The sequence below is a fragment of the Urocampus carinirostris genome, chromosome 5 (assembly GCF_059441175.1).
Source record: "Urocampus carinirostris isolate Australia breed hairy pipefish chromosome 5, RoL_Ucar_1.0, whole genome shotgun sequence".
Lineage (NCBI taxonomy): Eukaryota > Metazoa > Chordata > Actinopteri > Syngnathiformes > Syngnathidae > Urocampus > Urocampus carinirostris.
In genome coordinates this window covers 11,999,425-12,017,989 of record NC_142353.1, presented here as the reverse complement: position 1 = coordinate 12,017,989, position 18,565 = coordinate 11,999,425, and the positions used below count along the sequence as shown (strand labels likewise).

At 40.8% G+C, this 18,565-nt stretch overlaps 2 protein-coding genes across 2 annotated transcripts; one reads left to right on the top strand and one right to left on the bottom strand.

The window, feature by feature from the left end:
* Positions 1-6,559: 6,559 nt before the first annotated feature.
* rpl6 (ribosomal protein L6) lies at positions 6,560-14,718 on the top strand. The gene is made up of 7 exons (XM_088335758.1): positions 6,560-6,649; positions 9,506-9,703; positions 9,777-9,881; positions 10,827-10,970; positions 11,051-11,099; positions 14,285-14,469; positions 14,534-14,718. The coding sequence occupies exons 2-7, from the start codon at positions 9,506-9,508 to the stop codon at positions 14,684-14,686; spliced, it is 834 nt and encodes a 277-aa protein (XP_088191884.1). The 5' UTR covers positions 6,560-6,649; the 3' UTR covers positions 14,687-14,718.
* Positions 14,719-14,765: 47 nt separating this feature from the next.
* LOC148365439 (dynein light chain 1, cytoplasmic-like) lies at positions 14,766-17,057 on the bottom strand. The gene is made up of 3 exons (XM_088335759.1): positions 16,894-17,057; positions 16,330-16,467; positions 14,766-15,102 (listed from the first exon to the last, which is right to left on the bottom strand). Exons 2-3 carry the CDS (start codon positions 16,459-16,461, stop codon positions 14,965-14,967), a joined length of 270 nt encoding a protein of 89 aa, XP_088191885.1. The 5' UTR covers positions 16,462-16,467; positions 16,894-17,057; the 3' UTR covers positions 14,766-14,964.
* Positions 17,058-18,565: the final 1,508 nt, after the last annotated feature.

Here is an 18,565-nt window from a genome sequence, read left to right as displayed (position 1 = left end):
AACATTTTTATCGACGTTTTATAAAGTTTCATCTGTTACTCCTGTAATAACAAGCTGTAGAAAGAAACAAAAATACATCTTTATTCCAAAGTTTGAAAGTAAATTGATTTTGTAGTGAAACATATATATACTAATGTTGAATGAATGAGGCAGCACGGCGGCGCAGTGGTTAGCGCGTGTGCGGCACAGTTCTGAGGTCATGAGATCGGACCTCCTGTATGGAGTTTGCATGTTCTCCCCGTGCTTGCGTGGGTTTCCTCCGGGCACTCCGGTTTTCTCCCACATTCCAAAAACATGCATGTCAGGTTAATTGGCCGGACCGAATTGTCCCTAAGTGTGACTGAGCGAGTGAGTTGTTTGTCTCTGTGTGCCCTGCGACTGGCTGGCAAGCAGTTTAGGGTGTCCCCTGCCCACTGCCCGAGGATGGCTGGGATGGGCTCCAGCACCGCCGCGACCCTACTCAGGATAAGCGGTGCAGATAACGGATAAATGAATGAATGAAATATTATTTTCAATGGGAGTTAATTTAGCTTTGTATATGCTTGTATCTTAAGATTTAATGTGCCTACATAAAAACCATTTTTTTCTGCAAATAATATTCTTAGTTCAATTGTTTAAATCACTAATGTAGAATATAATTGTCCTTCTTACCATATACAGGTATACCCTGTTGGTTATTTGATCTTATTTAATTTTTTGGCATTTCTTATTTTACTACTAATATGCCTTTTATTAAATGTATTCCAACACTAACTTGGGGGATTTTAATATTTATTTAAATATCATCTGCAACATTTTACTCCGGAAATCATATAAAATAGAAAAGTCTTTGTCATTGACCACAACTGAGTGAAAATCGCTTACGAGATGAGACGATGTGATCAAATATGTTAAAAAAAAAAAGAATAATAGTATAAACAGGATATTTTACAAAGTAGTGGTTGTAGACTCACCTAAGTTGCATGTGCATCAGAAAACAGTGGAATGAAAATATTACAATGTTATTATGAACAACCTTGTGCAAAAATAAAAAAGGAATAAATAGGAATATAAATTGGAAAGGTTTGTATAATACATTGTTTACAATTAGTCAAAACTTAATGTCATTGTGTCACAGACCAGAACTCAATTGCATGTGTTTCTCAGATTTAATTGAAAGAGAGTGAGAGTAAGGCTTGCTTGATTGCTTGATCCGAGGACTGGCGGAGAGCGGGAATGAGCAAGGCGGGAGTGACACTTCCGTGTCGGAAGAAGACGGGCGGGAATGGCAAATCGTTTGACCAGGGCTGGAGATCAGAGGCGATATAAAGTTTGTAATAGTGGTCGTAGGCAGGCTGCAGGCAAAACAGGCATAGTCAGGTTCGGAAACGGGTCAAAAAATGGGAATCAGGCAGGAAACAGGTTTTAACAGGGACAAAGTCGGACGGGACCGCTCACTGAGTGAAACACAACAGCTCGCAACAATCTGATAAAGTTTGAACTGAAGTCGGGGGCTTAAGAAGGGTGTGGCCACCAATCAGCTTGTCCAGGCTGTTGGCGCCAATCAAGCTGCCACAGGTGTTCCAAATAGGGCAATTATGACACATTGTAATAGATAAAATATAGATATGTCAAATGAGATCATTGTAAATGTTTTTGTGATATCCATCCAACACCGCTTATCAACACCGCTTATCCTCAGTAGGGTCGCGGGGTTGCTGGAGCCCATCCCAGCTATCTCTGGGCAGTGGGCAGAGGACCACCCAAAATGAAAAAGGGCACACAGAGACAGACAACACTCCAGCTCAGGGGTCAGCAACCTTTTTGGTCCTGAGTGCAGCTCCAAAATTTCCGTGTAAATCAGTGTGCCACACCTAGATTAATGATTCGCACAACTTTTTTTATAACTAACAGAGCTGTCATTTTACACCAGTCCAAATATACAACATAAAAAGCACAGCGGCTGAGTGGTTAGTGCGTCCACCGCACAGTTCTGTCATGAGATCTAACCTTCCTGTGTGGATTTTGCATGTTCTCTCCGTGCTTGCGTGGATTTCCTCAGGGCACTCCGGTTTCCTCCCACATTCCAAAAAACATGCATGTCAGGTTAACCGGCCCTGTCAAATTGTCCCTAGGTGTGAATTGTCAGTCTCTGTGTGCCCTGCGACTGACTAGCAAACAATTCAAGGTGTCCCCTGCCCACTGCCCAAAGATGGCTGGGATGGGCTCCAGCACTCCAAGGACACTACTGTGGGTAAGCGGTGCAGATAATGGATGGATGGATGGATGAATATACATTGAAATCATATAACTAACCTTTTTAGATAGATAGATAGATAGATAGATACTTTATTCATCCCCGAAGGGAAATTCACATTTCCAGCAGCATCCCTGAGCTGAGAACAATACAATAATAAAGCAAAAAGAATACAATATACAAATACCCAGTGTGACGTGCAAATACCCACTGTAGCGTGTTATATAGAATAACTAAATAGTGCTACACAGAATACACATTGCAATAAGATTCGGTAATATGCAATGTAGGTGGTGTGGTTTACTGTGGGCTTTTACTCTGCCGGGTAGAGTTAAAGAGCCTCATGGCATGAGGAAGAAAAGATCTCTTCAGTCTGTCCGTAGTACAAGACAGTGACAGCAGTCTGTCGCTGAAACTGCTCTTCTGTCTGGAGATAATGCTGTGTAGTGGATGCGATGGATTGTCCATGATTGACAATTTACATTTTATCTTCCACTATTCTTGTTCATCTATGAACTAAAAAAATGAATGTGAGCAACATCTGGAAAAGCCTGTAGACATCCATGGCTTAAACTTTTTACCACCAGAATCAACCAGAATCCACCATTCTTTATCAACAACGAATTACATTTAAAAAACAAGTAATATGGACAGCTACCATACCATTCATCAATGAAACCTTATTGCCGAAATATCAAAACTTGAAATAACAGCAGCAAGGCAGAAAGCTACTTGAAAATAAGTGCAACAGAAATAACCACTGAACAGCAGCACGCACGTACGCACACGATTGCATCCACACACGTGCGCTTCTTTAATATATTCGCCATCAGTAAATGGTTTTCCGTGCTTTGCTATGCAGTGAGCAATGTGATAACGTGTGTTTTTAGCTGTGAAAAAGGTTTTCAGGGTCCGTGTTTGTTTGCCATACCTGGACACAGCGCGTTTTAATGTCTCCGCAGACTCGTGCTTGAATTCATGTTCATGTTTCGTCTCGCAATGACGTTTAGCACTTGACGTGCGAGGTACAACGCTCTCGATGCATAATGCACAAATACTTTTTTGCAAAAAGCCCCAGTCATCCATCCACGCTGGCTGGAAAGGACGGGTTGTTTTTTTTTGCTGGAGGAGCTGTCGTGATTCATTCATTTATCGCACGCCGGTGTTTCTCTGGCTGGGTTAAAATACGGATCGCTCATCTGCGAGGCGCCGCGCAGACACACGAGCAAAGGAGGGGCGCTACAGTAAAGCCCCTAAACAACACAGCGCACAACTGAAAATGTCTAAAATTTAGGTAAAAATGTGCATTTTTAAAAATAATCATTATTATTTTTATTACTTTGTCGTGCTCTCGCGTGCCACTGGTTAACCCCTCGCATGCCATAGGTTGCCGACCCCTGCTCTAGCTCATTCACACTAGGGACAATTTGGACCAGCCCAATTAACCTGACTTGCATGTTTCCAATTAACCTCACGCGAACGTTTTTTGGAATGTGGGAAGAATCTATGCAAGCCCAGGAAAAACATGTAAACTACAGACAAGAAGGCTGGCAGCTGGATTTGAACCAATGACCACAGAACTGTACCGCGGACACACTAACCACTCATCCGCCATGCTGCCTCATTGTAATTAATTGAATTCACTTATTTATAAACCAAAACACATGTATATTTTTCACAAAACTGGAAAAGATATTATGTGGTAAGTAGTAAGTGGACTGCATTTATCTGGCGGTTTTCATGTCACTGAAGACCTCCCAAAGCGCTTTACAATGTTTTTCGCACTTACCCATTTATGCACACACGCACGTACACACCGATAGCGGCTTTAGCCATGCAAGGTGCCTACCTGCTTATCGGGGGCATTAGGGGTTAAGTGTCTTGCTCAAGGACACTGACTATTATAAGATATCTTACATTTGTATTTAGAATTTGGCCTGGAGAAGGATGGGCACCAACAGGCTGTACTTGCCCAAAACACACCACAGGAAATGGTGCCCCTATGACACTAATGGTTAAGGGATACAACCAACCATATTCATTAATATTACAAATAAAATTAGTTGAGGGTGGCATGGCGGATGAATGGCTAGCGCGTCTGCAGCACAGTTCTGAAGTCATGGAATCAAATCCAGCTACCAGCCTTCCTGTGCGGAGTATGCATGTTCTCCACGTGCTAGCATGTGTTTCCTCAGGGCACTCAGGTTTCCTCCCACATTAAAAAACATGCTTTTCATGTTGTTTGGCCAGTCCAAAATTCTCCCTAGGTCTGAATGAGCAAGTGAGTTGTCTCTGTGTGCCCTGCGACTGGCTTTCAACCAGTTCAGGGTGTCCCCTGCCTACTCCCCAAAGATGGCTGGGATGGGTTACAGCACCCCCGCGAACGTACTGATGATAAGCGGTGCAGATAATGGATGGATATAATTAGTCAAGTCAAGTTTACTTGTATAGCCCTTAATCTCAAGGAGTACCAAAGGCCTGCACAGACCACAGACTATCGCAAACTACAGACTATTATTCCACCATCTGATCTAAAACCTACATGAGGGCAAGGAAAAACCTCAGGATGAGAAAAAAGAAGAAACCTTGATGGCTCAGATCAGGAACATAGGGGAAGTTCAATCTGAAAGATATGAGGGCATGATTTTGTATAATAACAACAGAACCTTAAAATCACATCTTAAGCTAACAACGAGCCAATGCAGGTTAGCTAAAATCGGGGTAATGTGATCAAACTTTCTTGTCTTGGTTAAAAGCCTTGCTGCAGCATTTTGTACCAGCTAAAGGCTCTTGATTTTGGACTTCGGAGACCGTAGAGTAGTACATTACAGTAATCGAGACGGGAGGTTACAAACGCATGAATTATAATCCCCGGATACGACTGAGACAGCATAGGGCAAATTCTAGCAATGTTGCAAAGATGGAAAAAGCTGTTCTAGTAATATTCTTATAGTGTGTTTGGAAGGACAGATTGGGGTGACAAATTGGGGCGCAAGAAGTTAAGTGACACCTATCTTTTTTATCTCAACTAGGCAGGCCACCAAATTTCCAAAGTTAAGTGGGGCAGATTCCTCCATCGGAAGATAAAGTTAAGTGTCATCTGCCTAACAATGGGAACTGATATTATACTTGCGAATAATATCACCCAATGGAAGCATGTAAATGCTGAAAAGAAGGGGGCCAAGTACTGAACCCTGCGGAACGTCACAACCAAAGGGCTCAGATGTAATTTCACCATATTTAACACAATGCGTCCTATCTGAGAGGTAGGATCTGAACCATGAAAGGGCTGTTCCTGAGAGACTGATCTATTTTTGCAGCTGATCTAGTAAGATGTTATGGTCCACAGTGTCAAAGGAAGCACTAAGGTCAAACAGCAGGAAAGGTGATAAAGAGTCCATTGCCAATAGAAGATCATTGGTTACCTTAAACAGGGCTGTCTCAGTAGAGTGATTAGCCCTGAATCCTGATTACATAGATTCAAAACGATTATTCTCATACATAAAAACATTCAGCTGCTGCGCCACAACTTTTTCAAGTACTTTAGAAACGGTAGGTTTGACGCAGGTCTATTATTACATAAGCTTTCTGGATCAAGGTTGGGTCATTTAAGTGTAAGTTTAATAACAGCTGACTTAAAAGCTGCTGGAACAACACCTGAGAAGAGTGATATGTTGATAATATTTAGAACTGAAGGTTCAAGGACCCCAAAAAGATCTTTAGTCAGCAAACCCGGAAATGGGTCAAACAGGCAAGTAGTCGGTTTGGCCGTATCAATGGACAGATCGAAAAATCTGGAAAAAAATCCCCAGACAGCCATCATCTCGTGCATTTATAATTTTCGGACCATTGACATGGGACAAATTTACATGGTCGTTAGAAATTTCTTCCCTTATGCGTTGAATCTTCTTATTAAAAAAAAAAAACAAAGTCATGGGCTGAATGGTTGGAACTATCTAGAATAATCTGTTGCCTTGTTGCGATGCTACAGAGTCGAAGAAGATTTGGGGTTATTGTTTTGTGCCAAAATCACCTTCTAAAAATAGGCGGATTTTGCAGAGGCGAGGTCTGTTTTACGCTTCAACAAGCTGTCACAACAGGTTTGACGGAAAACCTCAAGTTTGGTAGCGGGCCATTTTCGTTCAGATTTCCTGCAGTCTTGTTTACAAATTAGGATAAGAAAGGGTTCCAACAATGGTTATTCCTCCTTAAAAATGTCTAAGGAATGGAAATTCAAACACAATTGCCACGATTATCTTTTAATCCCGAATACTTTCCCCTCCAAATTGTCTTTACTGTGTTTTACTCCTCAAACCAGACTACAAGAACCACAACGCATGCCGTGTGACGCCATCACCCTGCGTCCTTATATGCGTCACTTCCCCGTCTGTCTTCCTTTTCTTTTTAGCCAAGGTAAGGCTCCCTTACATTCATGTAAACTTGTGATCTAAATCCATCGTAATCGGCGTTTTAGACGCGATGCAAAGTGCTTGAAATACACCCAAATATATATTTAAGTTCCGAGGATATCGCATACGTCTGTATAACTCGTTTGTACGCCATTATGATGTGAATATTTAGCTTAACATGTCGGTAGGGAGAGGCGGCCGGCTATCACTAAATGTTAGCTAGGTGGCTATTGGTAACGTGTTGGCAGCATTTAGTGCGATTCAATATTTATTTTTCACAATCCGTTTGTCATTAAATTATTAATTGATGTTGCTCCGAATTCATTAAAACTCGTTTTTGTGGCTTAATTGCTGCTTACATCTGATATTAAGCCAATTTGCATGCGACAGTTAGGCTAGCGGTCGTGGTTTGCGTGTATCATGTTTACAGTTTCATAAACTGATCATTTTCAATTGAAAAGATTTCGTTCACCTAATCCTTGACTTTTTTTCGTCACGTTTGTTACCACTGGCATGTCTCGTGTGCTTCGTCTTCTGACAATGAATGATGTCTCAAGGCCAATTTAAGTCGTCTTGAATGTGAAGTGAACCCTCGTTAACGCGGACGTGCATTCTGATTAGCTAAACAGTCTAGCAATATCCTCAAACGTCATATTGTTAGAAAATGATATAACGAAATTGTGAATCTGCTTAATCGCTGCTGAAAGTGTCGAGGAAAATTGTACAAACCGCACATTGTTAATTTGCTTTTAAACGTGTCAATAAAATTGTTCAAACCAAAAACCATCCATTATCTGTACCGCTTATCCTCAGTGTTGTGGGTGCCCATCACAGCTATTTTCAGGCAGTGGGCAGGGGACACCCTGAACCGGTTGCTAGCCAGTCATAGGGCACACAAAGACTGACAACTCACTCATTCACACCAAGGGACAATTTGGACTGGCCACCTAACCTGACATGCCTTTTTTTTGGAATGTGGGAGGAAACTCGCGCAAGCACGGGGAGAACATGCAAACTCCACACAGGAGGTTCGATCACATGACCCGAGAACTGTGCTTCCCGTCTACCAGTTTATCCTAGACAATAAAGTAGTTTTCCCCCTAAATCGTTAACTCTGTACGTTTGTTACGAGAATGCTTGAGCCCGTGGAATGTTTTTTTATCCGTTTGCCTTTAGTGTATAAAAGGATACAGTTGTATAATTGGTGATGTAAGGTTTCTACTGTGTTGATTTCGCCTGTCACCGGTTCTTTATGGAACTTAATCATCACTATAAATAAGGGTTTGCTGTAAACACATTTGTAGTTGGTAAAATGAAAGCATAAAAGTTAGTTAGAGGTATCAAATGCAAAGAAAGTTCCATAGTTTACGATGCCATTTTAAATGAAAAAAACTAAATATCAGAATGAATGGAGCAATGTTAATTTTTTAAATAAAATATTTATTACTTTACCAAAAAGTTAAAGCCGATTAAATGTTTTATTATGTAAATGATGGCTACTTGGCTGTTTGCAACTGATAAGAACCACCTTCAAACTTGGAGGCGCAGTGCGCGATTTGAAAACTTATTGCTGAAACCATGACTAGGCCCAAAAGTAATTTCTGTAGATACTTTCTTTGTACATGATGGCTACTTAATTGTTTTTTTTTTTATTCCTTAAGTGATGAGAACCACCTTCAACCTTAATGGTGGGGGTGCACAATTTGAACACTTATGGCTGGAACCATGACTTTAGTTAAGCCAGGAAATGGGGGCAGAGTGACACGTGATTTGCATGCTAGTACATGGCATGTCTATGCACTTAAACTTATATTCATCTTTCAGGGGGGGTCTGTCTGCCCTGAACACATTGATAAAAGCAGATAGACGCAATGGAAAAATAAATCTCAAGGGCTCTTTGAACTCAGTTGGACATTAACACATTGTCAATAGAGAAAATGTTTTAACTTTCAACTTTTTAAGGGTCTCTGAAATTACGCAACCCACCTTTAAATGTGGTGGCCATAATGCTTTTTGGGGAAAGTCCATATCTGAAAGTTTTCTTCATCCATTATGAAATATATAGTTCTGTTATTACCTGCTAAAAGTAACTTCCAAAGCATTGATAGCTTTAGTCTCAAACTATTTGTCTGTGAGGCTTAATTTTAAAATCTGTAATTTAGAATTTAGTTTTAAATTCAGAATACTACTGTACGTAATCAGAAGTGACTACATTTACATGCAGGTTATAATCTGATTGGAAACTTAAATATTGGATTTCTCAAATCTAAATCATTCACATGCCGCACAAGCTTCCAACCCTGTTTTTTTTATTTTACTTTTCACCTCAAGGAAAGGATGATTTAATTTGTGAGTCATCTTAAAGTAATGTACTTGTTTTGGCACACACGACTAGCAAAAAGCATAGACTTGCACTATGTGGAGGGATAGGACTGTGGAATCCACTATATATAGATGGTTACACTTGTCACTGTCGTTAGGGGGCAACAAATAAAATGGAAAAAGTCCTGGAGGAATCAACCAGTACTCACAAGGCATTTTTAGCAAATTAACGCGCGTATTAGTGCATCACTTGTCACTACACGTCCCACAGTGCTTCTTTGGAATAAACCTATTTCTAGTGATGGAAACTGGTTACTCTAATTTGTATACGTTACGTACATGACTAATCAGAAAATGAAAGGACTAAACCAACTATTGCAATTGGAATATGCAGTCTGTCTAAAACCTTAAACTGATAGTTGGAACATTTGCAGTAGTCAGTTTCGAAACTGGATTTTTGCCTGAATGTGAGCTTACCCATTGACTAGTCATGTTGGTCATAATCCCTGTGTATTACCTTAAATTGGGTGTTACCCAGATGGCAGAGGGTGACGCGAAGAAAGACCCGAAGAAAGCCGGAGCGGGCGCCAAGAAGGATGAAGGTGCCAAGAAACCTCGCCGGCCACACATAAGCCGCAACCCCAGGTTGGCCCGGGGAATCGAACGCTACTCGCGTTCGGCCATGTACGGTCGCCGTGCGCTGTACAAGAGGAAGACTAAGCTCACAGAGACAAAGGTGCGGTGCACTTTCCTTGTTAGTAGAAACTGATGATACCGAATGAATGACGAAGATTGTGTTGTTGTGACAGGCGGAGATCAAGCTGAAGGTTAAAGTAAAGCCCAAGACTACAGTCGTCAAAACTGTTGGTGGAGACAAGAATGGAGGTTCTCGTGTCGTCAAGCTGCGAAAGATGGTAAGGACACCATGTTGGCTTTTGCTGCCACACAATGGTTCTCATTAACTCGTTGCTGTTTTAATATTGGAGGTTTATTTATTTTTTTTTTCTCATCAAAAATAAGCTTCATTACCTTAAGGTGATGTATGTTACTTCTAAATAATTACCTGCTGACACATTGTGGCTGAAATCATCATTGCAGTTCCTTTTAGTTGCCACGTGCAAGTATGTGAAGTTCTTGGACTGCCTCGAATAATTTTTGCTCTTTAATATTTTTCATTGACTTGAAAAGCGCTATATAAATGCAGACTATGTACATTTGCTTGTGTGCCTCTTGGCACAGCCAAATCATTTGTGGGCTGCTTCAAAGGATAAACACCTGATTGCCGGCGAAAGATAAATGTCTGAATGATTCCCATTAAAATAGTAAATAATTCAAATAAAAACTTGTTCAACTCTCAACTATTGGTCAGCTGTTTGAATCCGATTGGATCATGACCTCTTTAAAAAATAATTGGCAGTTATTACACTTAAAGTTCACATCCTAATGTACATTTGCACACTTTGTGTAACAAAACTAATTCATGCCACGAGGGTTAATCGTCCTTAATTTACGAATAAATATACATGGAGACATCTACATATTGTTTCCTTCATTTTTTTTTTTTAACTAGATTAGTTTCATTAAATTCCTTTTCAAACACTGACAATTTAGGCAATATTATATATTTGGTTTGTCTTAAGAACTAAATGTGATATTTCTGCAGTGACATTTTTGTAGCATTCCCATTGACAAAGTTGGCACCAAGAAAACCTTTTATTAGTATTTAATTTACTATTCTATATTGTTTTGCAAGCAGGATAAAGATGCCTGGTGGTCTTATGTGGCCCATAGTTTGCCCCACCCCTGGACTAGTTTTTGTGTGACTCGTGTATGAGGTTTTTTTTTTCTTGTATTTGCAGCCCCGTTACTACCCCACAGAGGACGTCCCCCGCAAGCTGAAGAGCCACGGCAAGAAACCGTTCTGCCAGCACAGGAGGAAACTGCGCAAAAGCATCACGCCCGGCACTGTGCTTATCCTGCTCAAAGGACGCCACCGTGGGAAGGTATACAACACACATTTCAAATGAGAGCGCATGAAGAGTTGGATAAAAGTGTTAATTGATGGCTGTCTTCCTCCTTTTAGCGCGTTGTTTTCCTGAAGCAGTTGTCAAGTGGTCTCCTGCTAGTCACTGGTATGTTTGTATTTTAAATGTTTAAAGCAGGGCTGTCTAATTCAAATGGATACAGGGCCCATTCAAACATTTGACTACTATCTGGTGCTGCATTCCAGAAAATTGGAACTAAAAAAATGTCATTGGACTGACATTTGAAGTGGGAGGTCCAGGTGCATATCCTTTCTCCTGGTCGGAGGTTGGAAATCCCGACTTTCCACTTTTCTGAAATGCAGCATGAGCGCCGGACTTTTCAAATGCTGCCTAGTAAAGCTAATTGAAGCTACTGACAAGGCGCGATTGTGAATTTGCAACTGTGGCAAGGAAAAATTTCAAAATTAACATGAACATTAAATTGAATAAGTTGTTAATGCTAGTTGCTATAATTGTACTAATCTTGGCTAACAACTAAAGCTTGTGAGGGTATCTGAGATGTCAGCTGCTAAAGCAATGCTCGATTCGACGGTCGTGCTAGTCAGCCCTGGAGCAATGCTAAAAAAAAATATCTCACTATCTAATATAAAATTATTTTTGTGGTGTATTTTCCAGCGAGTTAGCCGTTTAATATTAAGGTATCATCAGTAGCCTTCAGTTTTATTCTAGAAGTGGGCCCAATTGACATGGCAAAGAGAGAAAGCCGTCATTTCTGAGTAGGGTTGCGGGGGGGGGGTAGGAGACCATCCCAGCAGCGGGACACCCAGCCAGCCAGTCGCGGGGCACACACGCACGGACAACTCACTCGCTCATTCACACCTAGTGACACTTTGGACCGGCCAATTAACCTAACATGCATGTTTTTGGAATGCAACTGAACTATAAAGTTCGATTTAAATACAACTAAGTGCAAAGAAGTAAAAACTTACCCAAAACACTTTTTTTTCATGGTGAGGTATTGTACAGCAAAAAATGACTCCACAATTCCTGGTGTATGATTAATACAATCATTAGGGGTGGGAAGATATGCTTTGGTCATGATTTGATAGTATCAACATTGAGGTGCCGATTCGATTTATATCATGTTTCTCGATAACCGATTCCAAAAGGATTGCGGGTCGATATAATCGGCGATTGAAATGGAATTTTCTTTCCTAACAAAAAAGCGACTTAAACCATACCCTTCTGGGATTATAAACCATGAATGATGTTCAAACAATGCACATCAAACATAGTTAGTCCGTAAGCTTATTTATTTCAACTGAGACAATGAGAACATGGTATGTAGATTGTGCAACAGGTTTACAGCCACAAAATTTCATGAACTGAAACACAACAGCAGTGGATTATGGGTCAGCAACAAAGTTTGCAGACTGGTCATGTCGACCTCCGTCTTCCAGGGAACTGTATCAAAGCCAAAGTGAGTCCACACTTTGGATTTAAAATGTATGGGTGACGCCCTTAGTTTTCATCGCTCAGAATTGGTGAAAAAAAGTTCCCTCTGTATTATATGCTTATTATAATATCTGCTTAATATTAATGGTGAACACCTTGATAAAGAACAGAAATGTAACACAGGTATTGATAAAAAAAAATTCCAGCCTTTTCATAAAGAAAAATGCGTCTGTATGATGTCACCAGTCACTGAAATTGGTAATGCCACATATCATTGGAAAGCTTGAATGTAAAAATATGTCCTCCAAAACACACGTTAACGTCGATAAATGGTTGAATCGAGAGCCTTAAAATTTCTGCTTCTTTGGGCGTTGGTTCTTGTAATTCTTTTCTTTCATCACATTATTTATGTTTACAAATAAACACTTGTAGAACTAATCCCAATATGGTGTTTCATCTGTTATTCAGCTAAGATGACCATACTACTCTTTTGCAGGCGATTACTTGCAAAAAAAAATTCAGGCTGAATAAAATAAGTAGTGTTCCAACCTAGATTACTCAATGTCAGTAGCACTTGTAGTGATTATTTACACAACTTCAGTGTGTTACCTTTGGAAAGAGACAAAACCTGTCCATATTCTCTGAATGGTTTAAGAGCAGCATTCATGTTTGTTTTATAACGTCTTGGATTGGAATTTTAGGTGATTTGTACTGGATCGTTACATGGTTTCCTTAACAATTTGTTTCTTTAAACAAAAACAGAAAACAATGCCACATTGCACGAAATCAGCTTGTAAGTTTAAAACATTTTATGGAACAAATGCCCCGGTCGATGTAACGGGCGTAAGCTCAACTTTTCAGTAATTAAGTGCAAAAATGGGGAACACATGAGAACACGTTTCAACACAGTGAACACTGTAGCAGCAGTTCATGTCCCTTTGCTTCTCTTCATGTCAACCTGGCGTAACGTTAATAGCATGTCCTGGATGCTGCCTTGTCCAACTGCATTGTATGGTGGCATTGCACTAGCAATGAACTGTGAAACAACCCATTAACGTGTGTGAGCTCCTTACACTGTCACCTTGAAAGTAGGTTCTCAGGACGCTTCTTTGGTATTTCGGTGCTTACTGCTGTCGCTAAAACACTAAGCGGCTTTTTTTACTACCCTTCAAAAAGGAAAGTGTATTTTGCGCCTCTTGGTGGCAGAAAAAAAACTATTCAATAAAAACTTCATTTCACCATGGATGGCCAACATTCATCTTTAAACTCTGCTTCTTGACACTAAGTAGCATAAAGGGTTATGTATTCTTACACTAACAATTTGATGATCCAGCTTTGTTACCGTGTCATTTTACTGTTCAGTGAGGGGATGATTCTATCTGCATCAATTCAAGTGATGTCTTGGGCAAGTACAAGCCTGGTGGTGCCCAGGCCATTTTTTTGAATAGGGGGTTGCAGAGTAACACCGTTATGGACCGGTTCCTACTTGCAGTAGCTTGATCCTACTCGGATACAGCACCTTCATCTTGTGTCAATGTTCTACGGAATGCCGCTCTTAGTAGGCTGAACATTGCTTTGACTGGCAGTGGTGTGTGACAATACCATTACTAAATGAGGGGGGGAGTAGTTAGATTATTACATTGTACACAAAAGGTTGTAGTGTTGGAAGTAAGGCTAAAAGAAAAATCAATGACCCAGCATCTGTGAATTGATTTAACAGGTTTGTGGGTATCGTGTTGGAGACCCCTGATCTGAATTATAAGACTTACCACTAAATGTATTTCAAGTAATCCTAGATTGAGAAATATACTTCTGCGTCCTTTGTATATGCCGTTCTCTAATGAACATGTGAACAATTACGTTTGATTTTGTTTTAGGCCCCCTCGCCTTGAACAGAGTCCCCCTACGTAGGGCCCACCAAAAGTTTGTCATTGCCACCAGCACCAAAGTGGACATCACCACCATGAAGCTCCCCAAAACCCTCAACGATGTCTACTTCAAGAAGAAGAGGCTGAGGAGACCTCGCCACCAAGAGGGGGAGATCTTTGACACGGAGAAGGAGGTACGGCGTAGGCCCGGCTTTCTGCCTTGGATTTAGGATAACCGATTGCTTGTGGCTTTTGTAGAAGTACCAGGTGACTGAGCAGAGGAAGGAGGACCAGAGAGCGGTGGACTCCCAGCTCCTGCAGCTCATCAAGAAAGTTCCTCAGATGAAAGGTTACCTGCGTGGGAGCTTCTTCCTGACTAATGGTGTATACCCCCACAAGCTGGTTTTCTAAGCTTTCAATAAAAAGGTTCATCTAACAAGGTCCTTCAGTCTCTGGATGTGATTCAACAAAAAAAAAATGGGCAAAAGGATGATTTATGGTGTGACAGCTTTAATTTTAAAAAAGACATGTAACAGACAAAAATAAATACATGTTGGATTGGATTTGGGATGGCCACATTGTTTTAATCCTCAGAACACAAAATAAAGCACAAAAAGGCGGCAGTGTCCCCCCCAACCCACCTCGGAATTAGTCAAGTCAGTTATGCGTGCGCTAGTAACTTGAGCGTGTTAACCCGATTTGAAGAGCAGGATGGCCACCTGACCCAAGTAGAAGTAGATAAAATGTTTGGTCTCGTGAGTCACGTAGCTGCCAAAATTCCTCCCCACGATGCAGTGCCAGGTCGGGTTGTATTTCTTGTCAAACTCCTGCCGGACAAACGGAGAGAAGACATTTTAGATTCGAGACGATGGCGCGCGTGACCTGCCAAAATTCAAAACCGGTTTGGGGTATCGTTGGAAAGTAGAAGAAACACTCTTAAGATGATATACCATAGTCAAGCTTTATATGAGGCTTCTTAAAATGTTATCAAAAGAGACTGGCTTGGCAAAGTAAATGGCCCATGGAGAATGTCCTTTTGATCTTTGAAAAAAATCAAAAACTAAGGAAATCTCCATAGTGCGGTTTTTCAATTTTCAAGTAGTTATCATAAAGCATAGGCTAACTTTTCCTCAGAATAATAAGTGGATCCCAGGATATAGTGTCCCACCTTTACAGATAGAAAAATCAAGTACGCCTGCTCTCATGGCTTCACTTTGCCATTGCAGTTCTTCCCTCATGACTGTCCGTATCTCACATTAGTAATAGCATTGTCTATGAAGCGTCATCTCCCTATGGGTCATGCCAGAGAACAGCTGCAAAAATTTGTCATGAGTAGTTCACATTCAACCTTAGTCTTTTTCATACAGACGTCATTTTATAACATTTTTATACTGCGCTAACATTACTGGTGGTCCACATGTTAGTTTTGTGACAGAAGCAGGCCAGTCAAAATGTGAGCAAAGGTCATAACAACCAGGCCAGACTTGACGTTAAAGACAATTTTCCATTTCTCCCCAGTATCATTAAAAAAAGAAATCCAGCGCTGATCGACAGAACGAGAGCCTAAACCTCAGGTTTAGACCTCGAAAATAGCCACAACCTTAAATTGGAACCTTCAAATTAAAACCCTAACTTGCAGCCCAAATCCTATGTCTACATCTGAGCTAACACTAGCTCTAACCTAATTTCAAATCGTAGCCCTTGCTTTAAACCTATTTTGGAAACCTACAACTGGTTTAGAACCCCAACATAGAGCTCAAACCCTAATTCCTTACCCCTTACCTTATTCGATGCATTTAAAAGTGTTTCACCTCAAATTCAAGCACTTTAAAAAACCTTGAAAAATTAACATGAAATTCAAGCGTCGTGACAGCCCTACTGGTGAAGAGCCCAAGATGCTGGGTACTGGAGAAATTGTAAAAGCGGCTTTGAAAATGTTTAAAAAGTGCTCGACTTTGGCTATAAAACATGTGGACAAACCGTGAAATTCAACCATCTTTGAAGGTTACAAGTACTGCGAGTAGAAAACGAATGCACTTCGTTTGAAGTCTTACCTTCTTGATATAAGCCGCGATGTCCTTTTCGATATTGTACTTTTCGAGCGCTTGTGTGGCGCATTCCACGGCGTCCTGCTGCATGTCATCGGACATGTCAGCATTCTTGATGACTGCTTTCCTGTCCCCCATGGTCACCTTGGAAACCACATCAACAACACATACGCGTTACTTTACTATTCCTCGTTACATAAGAGCTATTTTCTACTCCGGGGTTGCATAACTCGCATCGGTGGATGAGTGGATGCGCGCGCTGCCGTGTTGCTATGGAGACGCGGGGAGCGAATTTTAACTAGTTTTCGCCCCCCGCTAAAAAAAATATATAAATGACGTAGCTGACCTCGTTGACGTCACGCATCAAATCTAATGATATACTCATATGTATTCATATATTTGCCTTGGAATCCAATATTTTAACATTTTCATGTAGCTAGCATTACATTGCTACATGCTAAAAATGGGCGAGCTGTTGATTGCGCGGCGATATCAAGCAGTGCATGCATCCCATTATTCCTACTCAATTAGCATTACTAATAATCTAAATCGATTTTGAAATGGACTTACTAGTTTTGAATTGTGTGTCGGTCCTGGTTTTAGCCGTCCAGCGGAGTCCAACTCTTGCACACCGGAGTAATGTGGGTGTGTTGTGAAGCGCTAGGGCGCCGAGGCTACTCGCATTTCATTGGCTGACGTCTACGAACAGTCCCCCCTGATTGGTTGAAGGCAAGCGTTCTCTCAGCTTTTTCCCTCCGCATTTTATTTCGGACCGCCGTTCCTTGCGAGCCGTTGTCACGGAAACCACGAGTCAGTCTCAGACAAAGGACCAAGTTACCTTTGAATAGGTCTTGTGAACGATTGACGTCATGTTTAAATCGAATGACGTCATTGTTAGAGCTCTGTATCAGGGTGATTTGAATGAGTCGAAACGTCTCAATTTCGGGCTTAATCCGGTTCAGTTGTAAAATGATTTAAGAAGGTAAAACAAAAAAAAGGAGTTCTTTTTGGACTCATTGACGTCAAATCATTCCCTGCCAACAATGTCTAAGCTCTTCACTAGCCGTGAATTGTACTACGATTTTTGTGATATTATCCATATAAAGGTACATGAAATAGACGTATACAAAGTCAGTTAAAAATGTAATGTCATTACTTTTAAAATATTTCAATGCCGTCAACGTCTGTAGTTGTGAGTTTTGGTTGTGTTGAGCCTACTTGATCTGGACGAAATTGCATCAAAAGTATTGCTTTCCTTGTCAAACTTTCTCCAAATTCCGTCACAAAATTGTCGTCTTTTCCACACCTTTATATATATTTTTAGTCAAAATATGAAATTTTTTCAATCTTTATGCCCATCATGAACGTAATTTTGTCCCACATTGGGTAGTTTTTAGCCTATTCATTGTGGCCAAATGAAGCCAAAAATAATGTTACTTCGTCAAATTCAGTCACTCAAAAGTCGTCTTTACAGCGCCGTCATAAGACAGGGATTTTATTTATCACTCAAATGATGACGTATTATTAAGGTCTTCATGAAGGTGCTTTAGTCCAAAAACGGACGTCTGAAATTAAGTGAAGGATTTTATACATTTGACTATATAGGATTTTATACGATTGAATACAAATTTCATTTAACGCAAAAGATATTCACTGACTGGGCTGTGGTGCGAGGTCAGGGCACCCAGGTGGAAAATGTTAACAAAAACGGCGGGAACAGGCAAATGGCTGATAAAATAATCAGCATATCCATACGCTGTTGCAAAGAAAGGCCATGATGACGTAGAAACGTTCTGTGTCGTTTTGGGTATCCCAGACATCGGGACGCTCTTCTACGAGATGGTGAAGCCCAGGGGGCTTTCTTGGGAGGAGTCGGCACACCATAATGCGGGGAAAAGATGGCCAATAGGAGAAAGCTAAAGGACTTGAGAAAAAGGCTTCCCACAGACGTCAACGTTACTAATTTGGCCGTATTCGATGGAGTACACTTAGTTAAATTTTTAGAGAAAATAAATCTGCCCCTGTCGGCTTCCTGTTCATCTTTTCCCTCAAGAAACGAGCGCGCATAAATTGTTGGGTGAATGTAGCTTGTGTTTGGTAAATGGAGTCCGATAACTAATTCGAACAATTTGGTAAACGCCACATTTTGATATTTAATTCCCAACAGTGGTTTTTAGGCTATCCAAGGTGGACCAAATTTAGTTTAAAAAAAATCGTGTTTCACAGCTCCTTTAACCACCTA

Coding starts and splice junctions, on each gene's coding strand:
- LOC148365439 (XM_088335759.1), bottom strand. CDS start 16,461: ATGGGGGACAGGAAAGCAGTCATCAAGAATGCTGACATGTCCGATGAC. Junction 15,103..16,329: donor TCGCGGCTTATATCAAGAAG/GTAAGACTTCAA, acceptor TTTGTCCGGCAG/GAGTTTGACAAGAAATACAA.
- rpl6 (XM_088335758.1), top strand. CDS start 9,506: ATGGCAGAGGGTGACGCGAAGAAAGACCCGAAGAAAGCCGGAGCGGGC. Junction 9,704..9,776: donor CTAAGCTCACAGAGACAAAG/GTGCGGTGCACT, acceptor TTGTTGTGACAG/GCGGAGATCAAGCTGAAGGT. Junction 9,882..10,826: donor TCGTCAAGCTGCGAAAGATG/GTAAGGACACCA, acceptor TTGTATTTGCAG/CCCCGTTACTACCCCACAGA.